Here is a 12288-nt window from a genome sequence, read left to right on the forward strand (position 1 = left end):
ATGGAGCAACCAGGTGGCGACTGACCACTTCCTCCCTACAAACTGTGCTTGCACCTCATGTGCTCTTATTTGTACGCAATTACAGCAGGTACCATCGCCAGCCCTTTTGACTACACTAATATCCTGCTCAGAGGAAGCTTAACTGGTAGAGTCAGGAGTGTCAGCAGCTCCCATACTTGAGATGCACACAAACATTTTAGAGGTGGTAAATACCCAGCGGTCTCATTGATTTTCAGCTGAATCCACGAGTCTTGACCATTTGTGAAATTTAATGCCGAATCTATTCTACTGAAAGGACTCTCATGAAAATCTGATGAATGTAGTTGTCACTCCTGACCTTTCCATCCACGCTCAGATTCACAATCAGTGTTCTCTTATTTGGAGTGCTACTGCAATTTCTGCTTTATCTCATAGCTTCTGTGAATTCCATTAAGCATTTTAAACGGGTTAAAGTTAGCATTCTGATCAATAACTATTAGATAAATACAACCCAAATAATCTTCAAGATAGTCGTGAGAAATCCTAGCCTCCATTGCGAGCCAACAAAATCTAGTCACTTGCTATATGACTTACTTTTATTACATTCATATACTGCTTTTCAGACTTGATTTCTCTTCCATTTCTCTTGCACTTTTATCACACCATGCGAGCCTCCTCATCAGCACCATCTGAAGCAATGTAAATCCTTCCACAGATTCTAGAAACATGCACACAACGTGCAGATTTTGCACACATGACTTACGCACCACAATTACATCGTCGTTGAGCAAATTAACTTTAATCTACAAGCACAAGATCACCAGCACTGAGTAGCCTCTGAACAGCACAGCTGACACTCGTTCTGGACCCTGTTTCCACAATAGGGAAAATTCAAGAGTTAGGAGAGCCACTATTTTATGCCTGTCTGTTTGAACTGGCCAGACTTCCACCCATAAATCAACAGTTTGCATGTGAAACCAGCAAGGAATACCCTAAAGCTCTTCTTTGTGTTGGAGCCAGCATGAAGGAAAGCTTAAGGCTTTATCCTTTGTCCCTGTGCTGGGGTGCACAGCTTTCCAAAATAAGTTAACTAGGAGAGGTCAGCACTCAAGAATTTAAAACCACTTATGCAATAACCTATTTCACATTAGAAACATCCCAATATTTCTTTAAAGAGAAATAAAATAAAGTAAAATAAAAACCTTTAAAGGTAAACAGGAAAATGCTTAGCTTCGAGTGAATCCAGTATTGAGCAGACTGAAATCAGCGGTGTTCCCAACCAGGCAAAAAACGTAAACAAAATACTGCAAACTGGACATGGAGGAACACATTCTTCCATCTTAAAATGAGAAGCTTGAGGGACAAATGCCAAGAAAAACGAAACAGAAGCCTGCACCTTTAAACACAAGCACGGTACAGTGGCGGGGCGTTTGTTCAACACACAGACAGAAGACTTCAGTGTTTGGCAACACTTTGCTCAGCTGCTGACTAGTACTGAGTAATCTAGAACTAGTGGAAAACCAGGCCACCACCACCAAGCTTGCTCCCCAGTCTCCCCATTGTTTCCTCACCACTAAACAGCAAAGAAGAACTTTATTGCTGAGTAGTTCAATTTCTATTCCTCCTTTTTTTTCTCTCTTTGCCAGGCACAAGTTAATTGCCAGCTAAGACTATGAAATAAAACAAATGAGATCCATTCCAACCCATCAGTATATCTGAATCCTACCCCATGAGCTGCCAATTGGTTTTCCAGACCTCACGCTCAATATCTGCTGTTAATTTGCTTGCTATTTCAAGAACTTAAAGACTGTCAGCAAAATCCATGATGCATTACAAAACTTATAATTGAGAAGAGAAAGAAAAACCCAACATCTGACACTTTTCTGACAGGATAAACACAAAGTCTGAGGACACCGATCAGAATGAGGGAGATGCGCTGACTTGGAGCTGCTTGGATTAAAACATAATTGCAAAAGGAGCAGAGAAAGAAACAGCTACAGAAGAAAGTTTAAACTTATGCAAAACCTTTCAGTGAAACCCACAATGTTTACACTGCTCTAAAAAGCAAAGGAAAAAAAAAATGCAATAATTGTTATTTCTGAAGCAGATGAACAAATGTCTCCCTCTTAAGGCTTTCTTAAGGCTGCATTATCTATGCCAATTAAAACTTGGCTTCTGAAAAAGAAGTTCAGGCACTTCCTCTAGAGTTACTAAAAAAAGCCAATGAAAGCCTTGGCCCCGCAGAGGTGAGCGACAGCGACTCATTTGTTCTTGACCTCCGTATCACCCTACAGATCACATTCTTGGACACAGGAAAAACCCACTAGTATTCATTAAAAGCAACTGGGAGGCCAGCTTTGTGCTCTGCTTCTTGAGAGCGGAGCGAGCTGCAACCTGGCAAACGTGCAGGACGCTGCCAAATAACGCCAATGCTTCTGTCAGAAGGGACCAGCTTCATCCCCAGTTTCATTCAGAACGAAGCACGTTGATTCACAGCGATGCAAATCACAGGTGTTTGAGATATTATTTAAATAATCAATTTTATTCTTTTACGTTTGCGCTTTTCCATTATTACCATAAGGTTGATTCAATTAACCATTAAAAAGCATTGATTTATACCAAACTGGCTTTCATGCAGAACATTTTTGCTCCTCAAAAAGACCCATCACTACAGCAATGGAAACAAATATTTATGCTGAAAGTCGTCCCTCCTCAGTTTCGCTTCTCGCTCTGTTGGATACAGGTGGAATTTGCCCATGTATTTTCATAGCTAAAAAACAATGTAATTGTTTGCTTTATGAGTAACGACATGAATTTAAAACTCCTAAGTAAACCTATAATCTAATTATTCACACAATTCTATACCATACAGTTGTAAGCACGCACAATCAAGTTTAACACACTTTCTCATGACAACTTTGTGTGTCTTTCTAATAAACCAAACAAGCCAGCTGCAGAACAAGACAAAATAAGACAGAAAATATTTTCCCTGAACAACTGTTTCTGTCTAAATGTGGTTTAAGCAAACTCTGGCTCCTGTTAACTGCAGCTCTCCAGTGGTCTGACTGCTTTAAAGCTTGATCCAAATCCAGATGTTGCTAGAATATTTGAAGTCAAATGTCAATAGCATCCTATAGTAAATTCAGACCTCAGCACAGATGAACAATTGCAAACATTTAAATGCATGTAATTTAAAGTAATAGCATATGAATTTAAGTAAAATACGTGATCACTTAAGACATACTCTGTACCTGAAGATGCACAAAAGCACACAGCCTCTGCCTGCCCTTGTAAAGACACAGCAGCACATGAGTTATGTTTATGCATCCTGGACATATGGAGCCTTAAAATTTAAGGCATCGCCTATCCATTACTATAGGTATTTTTGTCTTATTTACTAACTAGCTTTAATCTCACATATAAAATCCTTTATAAAGGATAAAAAAATCTTTCTATTGGAGTCCTGAAGAGTTTTGACTGCATGAAGTATAAACTATTAGGGCAAAGTCAGAAGGACTAGAAAGGAGAGAAACATTTGGTGGATAATCAATAAGACTAAGTGAACAACCTTCAGCCATTTTACTCCCTTTAGAGGTACATTTGTGAATCTCCTTCCCAAGGTGTGAAAATGTCTGTTAGATTTTCCTCCTCGGAAAGTGAGCAGAACCCAGAGTGTGCCTCACGTCCCACCCTTGCTCTTTCCTCTGCTAGAGGCTGTTGCTCTCTTTTCAAGTCCCCTTCAGCTAATGCCATTTAATACTCTCAGAACCATCAGGCTAAATTCAAATTTTCTGCTCCTCAGAGGCTGTTGATATGCACCACTGCACATTCCAATTGCAAATACACATGAATGCTCCCGTGTATTCTAAGTTATTTTCTACACACAAATTCTACTTAAATTGTAAGTTAGGAGGCACTACTTGAATTCTCTTAGGTCTTTAGGAAGCTTTCAGATGCACCAGGAGCAATAAGACGTAATGAATATGGACTGATATTTCTTTCCTGTAGTTACACTGAGTTAGCAATTTACATTTTCTAAACAGATAGATGACTTATAGCCAGTTTTTCCAGTCTTCTGGCAATTACTCCTCAGAATCCTCTGACAGGCTGAAGCCTCCAGAAACACAGCTGTTATTCTTGGGCTGATCCCCCTTTTTAAAATTAAAACCAGTAGCTTTATCAGCAAATGAGTTTTTTTTTTCCCTCTGGAAATACAAAAATGCACATAAATTGAACGTGCCAACTTATCTCATTTTAGGGTTGGAGCATCTTCTGGGTTAACGACCACTGCTCCACATCTGTGACAGAACTAATTGGGGTAAGGAGGCCATAAATACATACAACTCCATCACGAATTCTCTTCCTTTGGGGTAATCTGAAGATTTATAGGTAGTAGAGTGAGATGTCATTGAAGGAGAAGGAAAAAAATTAAGTGCCAAAATGCTCGTCTCGTTATTCTGTCTCATTTTCCAGGCACAGATCAGATCTGAAATAGATTTTTCCAGGATCTGATGTGACTTTTCCTTCCTCTCAAGGACCAAGCAAAAGACAGGGAAGGCTTATTTCTTACACTAAGGCAGACAAACACAAACAAACACACAACAATATCACATAGCCAACAAATCTACCCTCTAAACACAGACTACACGTACTGATCTAAAAAGCTGCACTCTAAATGACAGCCCCAAATCAATTTCCCATCACCATTTGCTTCAGAACATGATTCCACAAGTTTTTGGCTTTGTTTTTTTGTTTGTTTTTTTTTTACAGCTGACCACAGATGAAATATCCTCTGAGAGCTAAAGCAGGAATTGGTCGGAGCTCAAGCTGTCTTTCTAGCAATCCAGCTTAATCTCCCAGTAATCATTAATTGGAAAAACTCGGTTATCAATCAATGAATTGATAGGTAGGAATAATACAGATTTGTCTGCCATGGAAAGGTCAGAATATGTATGTCACTCATTCATTATGGTTAAAATCAACTCTGACGACTTAACCCTTGATACTTCAGAACTAATAATCTAAATTCACATGTACACGTGCAAAAGGAAACACTTCTAAATGCAGGTAGAAAATAAAGGATAACAAATTGTCATTATGAGTTTGGAAACCACAGGGGAGAAAACACAGGCACAGTCTGCCAGTACGCAAATGAAAACACACATAAAGGCATTTCACATGGTTCCCCATTTCAGAATTCTAAGTTCTCTCTTTCACAAGAATTCCTTTTCCAAGACTCGGGTTCTACAATCCCAACCAGATCTCCTTCAGGAACTACTTAATAAGAAAGCTCCCTGGTAAATTTGTCTCAAATAAATTTGAAGAGGTGCCCACACGCTGCAATCACTGGATGCCTGCAGAACGCAAGGCGCCCTCTGTCTCATACATACACATGAAATAAGCTGAACACAATCTTAATCTTAGCTTGCAGATCATACAGCTGATCACCCTGCAGCAAGTCTCAAATCCACTGTACCCTCTGTAGGGCTTTTGTGGACTCTGTCTTCTACATCACCATGTATGCAAACTACTAGAGACAGAGTTAAGCAAACAGCAAGGAGAAATATGAAGAAATACAAGAAAGGGGAAAATTTCTCATGTCCTCATACATTTGTCCCATTCTTTGGCTTAATACTTTCTATTTCCTTTTCCTTTACATTCACCTGTCAAACAAGACTGACACCAAAAATGTAGGTTATAAACTTGAAATAAACCCTCTCTACAGCTGTGCATAAATCAGCATCTGAACACTTCAGCTGACAATTGAGAATGCCAAGTAGCATAATGATCACCACCACTGCAGATCAGCCTTCCAGTGAAAGCTCAAAGAACCGCGGTTGCTGCGAGTGCAAGAATTTAAAATGAGTGCTACCAAACGATCTTGGGGGTCTTTTTCAACCTTAGTGACTCCATGAAAACCATACTGACTGAGCTAAGATGATTTCAAAGGCTCCACAGAGAGATAACAAGCACCGCAATTCAACATGTGGAGAAAACAAGACAGGATCTCCTTAGAACAACAATGGACAGTAATTTTCTTCTTGCATATGGTTGCCTCAGGAATTGAATGAAATCAAAACTGCCTCAAGATTATTATAACTTTACAAGCAAAAGAGAACAATGATTGTAATCGATCTGAGATAGCACTCAAAAGCACCTGCTACCTTGTACTTGGTGCTATGTATGTGTTAAATGCTACCATACCAACCTATTAGAACAGCAGATACAAACACCTAATAGCATACAATTCAGAGTGATTAACAGCAAAGTTTGATACGATTCTGCAGGGCAAAGCAATGCAGCAGCTTCATGCATTTCCAGCAGGAATCATTCCTGTTGTGGTTTAAGTGATCAAGAACAAATAAAGTTTGAATTGAGACTTACCACGGGGCACCATATATCCGGAATCCTTTAACTGTTACTTCTGAATCTTGTAAGTAAATGCTATTCGTCAGGAGTGACTGAACATTGTCAAAGTCCTCTGGTTTCAATTTGGACACAGAAGGAAAGCGGTAGTAATCTTGTTTAACAAGGTCTGCCATGAATTCCTTATCAAATGTCAGTTCATGATTCCCAGCAATCACTATTTTATATTCATACGGCAGGTTTCCTGAAATAGCAAAAAAAAAAGAGGACTTAATTAGCACATTCTTCTCCCACACCCCACTGCCAGCACAATAAGTAGACAGCTAGCAGTGACAGAATGAAATACCCCAACTCTGCGTGCATCTCCATTTGGAGCAGAAGGTATTAATACCGCCTCTCTTCCATTGAACTGAACTGTTTTGAAATGTCAAGTAATGCCACAAAGAAACACCCTAATAAAAAGCGTGCACAGTGAGATCCTGTCTCACTGTGACCTGCCAAAAATCACAGGCAAGTTTGCATCAAAGCTAGAAGTTACCTAACATTCCCCCTCTGTCTTCACTCTAAGTCTTGTTCGATTGTCTTTTAGCAAATCTTTCATTTTGGTGCATACTCCTAAACAATCATTTAGGAAACGCTTTCTTTTGTTCTACAAAGGTAGTAAAGACTTTACAAGCAGATGAATTCAATATATCATTATAACATTCACTTTCTGTACTGCGCATGGGTCCACAACTATCAGTGCAGTTAGCCCAGACACTCATATACTTATACATACATGCAGACATTAACATCCACTAATTTGGAAGTAAAACACAGGTCCTCAAAACACATGTGGAAATTCACGCGTACATCTTCCTGTTCTGGAACTTCCAACATCTGCCTCAAAGGAACAAGGAAGTGGATGCTGTGCATTTCTCTTGAGTACCGTTCTCCTATTCATAAGCATTTGCTCTTTCACAGCTTGGACAGCTTAAACACTGTATTTCAAGCAGCTTCTGAAAGTGTCTTTTAATACTTTTAAAATGAAGATTTTAACAGCACCTACATAGCAATATTAAATTTCCGCTAAAAAAAGCTCACTAGTCAAAACCCTCTGCTTTTCAATATTTACACAGGAATTATGCAAGAAACATAAGCTAAAGTCAGCTAATTCTGGATAGAATAACTAAAAGTTATAAATCCCCTGTAAAAAGAAAAACATGCATTTTCATAGATTTCAAGACTGAACAAAATGCAGGTTGTATATAGTCATAACTCCACACTTCGACATTGGACTAAAAGCTGGGGGAGAAGCAATAAATACTCCTCTACCTTCTTCCCTTCCCCATCTCTGCTACACGCACCTCTGTAATTCATTTTTATTGAAACACCAGACGTGGCAAGTACCTACAACACCTGCTCTCTGACACTCCTGGGCACAAGGTAAAATTCCTACTTTCTCTTCTCAGGAAACACAAAAGACACAACTGGTGTGCAACGTGACAACAGCTGCATCATAGCTGCCAGTCCCCCCAAAACAAGCAAAATGTGGTTACATTAGCAGGAAAGTAGGATGGATATATGTTAGATTCAAGTTTCTGCCACATTATCAACGTTTGCCAGCATTAGCAGAGAAAACTGCTCGTCTTACTAGACAAGCATCCAGATTTAATGCTTTCTCCAGTTTATTTTGATAAGAGATTTGAAAATCGGTACATTTTCCTGGTATTATGTTCAATTAAAGCTGGGATATTGTGTTTGAAGCCTGGGCTTTCTATCTTGCCGTGTTAGAAAGAGGGCTTACTTTGAAGACACGGGACATGAAAAGACTGACCAGTTGTGAGATCAGTGATTACTGAAAGGTGCACATGTAACATTTTGCATGTTATATGAACATCTGAATTCAGCAGGGAAACTTTAACAGTAATTAGTATAGTAATTACAGAAAGTCATTCATTTCACTGAGTGTGGCCCCGCTTGGTCAGTTTGTGATTGCCAGCAATGGAAGAGAAGCCTCAGGTACGGTGCCAGGTAAAAGCAGGTGGCTCAGGACAGAGCTGTATCGATGAACTCTATGGATCAACAGCACGGCCTGAGAAACATGGTCCTTGGGGAGAAACCCCAAATGTGGCCAAAATGTCCCAAACCATCAAAATGTGTCATTGTCAGCCTGTAAGCTCCAGCTCTGCTGCAGCTCATATACACTGAAGAGCACAAACACCTGAAGAGCAAAGCAGTGCTGGCTGGAGATGTGTTTGCTGCAGGTCCAAGTCCCCATGCAGGGGAAAGACGAGATGTGTTTCTCTCCACAGCTACACACACATTGTTATTTACCACAGGATGGGCACAAAGTTTTGATCTGGCTCCCTTGCTCTGTTCTCTGACTGTTTAAAACACCATTTTGCTTTCTTTTTCTGGAGTGGCAGCCACTGGAGTTGGCTCAAGGGACAGAGCAGAGAAACACAACTCATAAAAACAGATGTACCAAAAGTCAGGCCCAAGCAAAGGAGAGAAGCCAGACCAATTCTCATCCATTTCTTTCCTCTTCTCAGAAGAAAGACTATCTAGTACTAATCGCAGCAATAAATTACCTGCAATTGGATTACCTACTTGTTCATCGCATTTAGGTTTTCCCTTTCTGAAAGACCCCAGTGGCGGTGAACAACATCCATCCTCTCTGATACAATTTACAAAATATTTTGGTGTTTTCTCCTTTGACAGCTCTGCCCTTTGTCTATAATCTGCTGACCTTTCGTGCTTTATACAGGAGAATGAACAGTTACACACAAAATCTCCTACTCCGTGGTATTTTACTTTCCATCTTGACTAGATTAATCTGTGCATTACTACTTCCACGCTGTTTGATTAGAGAGCCACTGCAGCACAACACACAGGCTGAAAGGTATTCTCCGACTTTTCTTCACCGCATTTCTGTCAGCTGCACTCGGTCTTCATTATATTCCCAACAATTATATTTTCCATCACGTTTCAGTAATATTATTCATTCCAAATTACACTGCGAATCTAGAAAAGGTAAGTATTACTTTTCAAGCTAGGAAAAGAGCTGATGTGTTTAATGGAGTAAACTCTTCAGAAGCCTCAATTATCAACTCCCCAAGTAATACCTAAAATTAAATTAAAAATACTTACCTGTTTTCCAGGAGAAATCAAAAGGCTACTAAAAATGATAAGAGCACCGTGTCTTCTAAGTAGTCACTTATATTGGAGTACCTGAGATCTTAAGAAGGTTTACACTACTGCACACGCGTGTGGGTATCTTCTAATATGCCTTTGCTCTCATTCCGGTGCCACTAAGCCTGTATGCCAGCGCAAGGATTTGGTAGGTGCAGAGCACAGTCCATCAGGAAACAAACTGATCAAGATGAAAACTGATGTCATAAATAAGAAGTAAGGATTTGCAGGTTTCTAAGGCAGAAGAGAACTTCCTTCACTGCCCAAAACCATGAATACTACTTTAATGTGGTAGATGGAAAATAGGCTGAATTTAAATACAGGAGTTAGGGGGAAGAAGGTTGTGTTGTTTGTTTTTGCAACATACCTAAATAGCTGGTTTTTGTTTGTTTTTCAGTTCACCTTAAATACTTGATCCTAAGAGCCCTTAATCTGTTGAACAACCATTTCTATTCTAACAACATGCTCCACAGGAGTCCAGCTTACTCACATAACCAGAGTTCTCCCAAACTGCCAGATATGAAAAGGACTATGGCTGGCAATAAATACTAACTCAGAATTTCTATGAAAATTATTTTATATATATATATATATATATATATATATATATATACACATATATATACTATTGTTCAACATCGTGTTTTGTAGGTATGTGATACTGTCTAAACAGTGCTAGAAGCCTGTCTTTACTACATAAATAGTTCTGATGTGAAGCTCTGACTATCCATACACACACATTAGCTATTCAAACCACACAGCACTCCTATGAAAGGTTAAGCACTTTCATGTCCGTTTCACAGGCTCAGACCCTTTGGCCATACACTAAGAACTGGGCTTAGAATCCTTGAAGTACAAATCTTAGTCCCTTCCAAAAGAAGGAAAATCTCTACGAGTGAGATACCTGCACAAGTCAATCCCCTCCTTATACACGCTTCAAAGGCATAACTGGCCATGAAACCTATAAGCAACCATATACACCTCCAGAGATAAACACAGAATGAGTTGACTCCGTGCTGTTTCTACGGACTACCAGCAACTGCAGCAGCTCAGGGTGCTATCGATTGTCCAGCCAAAGCTGCACAAGTGCCCAAGAGCAGCCAGCAAACATTACTAAACAGAACACAGTGCTGCTCGGCAGCACCATAACTTCCCACAAAGGTTTCTTGTGGGAAGCCCACTGAATCTCCAGGCAATAGCTACTTTCTTCTCAGCATTTGCAGTACAACCACAATGCACACAATTTCCTTCCAGCATTTTAAAAGAGCATTTGAAAGGCTCCGATTAATCCTTTAGCAGCAACAAATACAGTTTGCAAAAGTACAGTGGGACAGCTCAAGACAGACTTGAGCTTCCACATGAAACACTAGGCTTCTCTAACCATAAAGGGTAACAGTCCACTCAGTGTAGGTAAAGGGACTCAAAACTGGGTAAGAAAAACAAACATCTTTTCTAGGGTGAGATGGATTGTCAAAATCTTCTGGCTGCTTTGATCAAACAGCCTGCATAGAGAGTCCTCAGCGGAAAAGCTAATACTGACGCCAAATAATAGGTGGATTGAAAGCTTAACCCACGTACATCAGCGCATCTTCCCCTTGTATCTATAGAAGCTTAAAGACTGAAATAAATTAAAAAAGTGGAAAAACTATAAAACATGCACGAAAATAAACGAGCTTCTAAAGAAGTAGGAAGAGCTGAAGTACAAAAGCTCACAAAATCTTCGCGATGAAAATATTCCACCAGCTTTTAAAACTGCATCAGTTCAGATGTCTCTTTTTCATTTCCACTCCGAAAGAGTGGAGAAGGAAAACTAAGGCAAAACACACACAGGCAATGCAGCAAGGCAAGTCGATGAATGAAAGTTTAACTGTTTTGCCTTTTTGCAAGGAAAACAGACCACAGCACAGGGAGAAGCAAAGGCTGAGACCCTTGAGTTCCTGTGATAAATCTAAAGCTTGCACATTAAAGCTCCCCTTTGTTGAAAATGCTGTTAGACACAACAAAACAGAAATGTTACGTAAGTGCAAGCTCTGCCTCTGACCTTTCACTCTGTAACCGTCAGGCTTCATTAATTTTCACAAGGCCTGACAGCTCTAGCGTTAATACTCACACTTGCTGATCGAGCCACACAGCAGGTTCAGACTGCTACCTTCTCCTCTGAAACTCATGCATTAGGATTTCTTCCATGCTGGCAATGGAAAACCAAGTCTAAGAAACATTAAACACAAAAAACTACGTTACAATAATGCCGAGGTTGAGTCATAAACCCATGAAAGCAAGGAAGTATGGAGTGATTTTTGCCTCAACACCTACAAGTCAGCTGTGCAAAGCTAAGATATTGCAGCCTATAAGTTCCTTTCTGAGCGACCAGCAGGTACAGGTGCTGCTAAGCTTATGTGGTTACTTCCAAGCTGTCTGAAAAGGCAGAACCAGCAAACCTAATACCAAGTGCTTCATTTTGTTCTCTCCCCCATCTAGGCAAACAGAGAGAATTTGTCACAATGCTGGGCCACATTGCCAAGTGCAGCACAAACCCTGAACCAGGGCCATACTTATGCTGCCAAACCTAGTCAGCTATGGTCTGATGGAATCAAACTCTTGACATGAGGAACAGTTCCTTGCTTTTATGTATTTATGTCTCAACCGTAACATTATTCTAATGTAACTGTTTGTGATTAATATCATTCTCTTCTCTTTAACAGACAAAAAAGTACCATCACATAAACGGCAACCTCCTGTTTCACCTGAACGTTGCACAGATTCTTTAGC

The 12288-nt window shown here is 39.9% G+C and overlaps 1 protein-coding gene across 9 annotated transcripts in view; it reads right to left on the reverse strand.

Moving 5' to 3' along the window:
• The window catches only part of MPPED2 (metallophosphoesterase domain containing 2), a 166892-nt gene that overhangs the window by 35031 nt on the left and 119573 nt on the right, over nucleotides 1–12288 (reverse strand). For all 9 annotated transcript variants that reach the window (XM_072338930.1, XM_072338934.1, XM_072338929.1 and 6 more), the window contains one exon: nucleotides 6364–6589. In XM_072338930.1, the coding sequence (XP_072195031.1) occupies nucleotides 6364–6589 (226 nt within the window). The remainder of the gene's footprint in view (nucleotides 1–6363; nucleotides 6590–12288) is intronic.

Source organism: Excalfactoria chinensis, chromosome 5 (assembly GCF_039878825.1).
Source record: "Excalfactoria chinensis isolate bCotChi1 chromosome 5, bCotChi1.hap2, whole genome shotgun sequence".
Lineage (NCBI taxonomy): Eukaryota > Metazoa > Chordata > Aves > Galliformes > Phasianidae > Excalfactoria > Excalfactoria chinensis.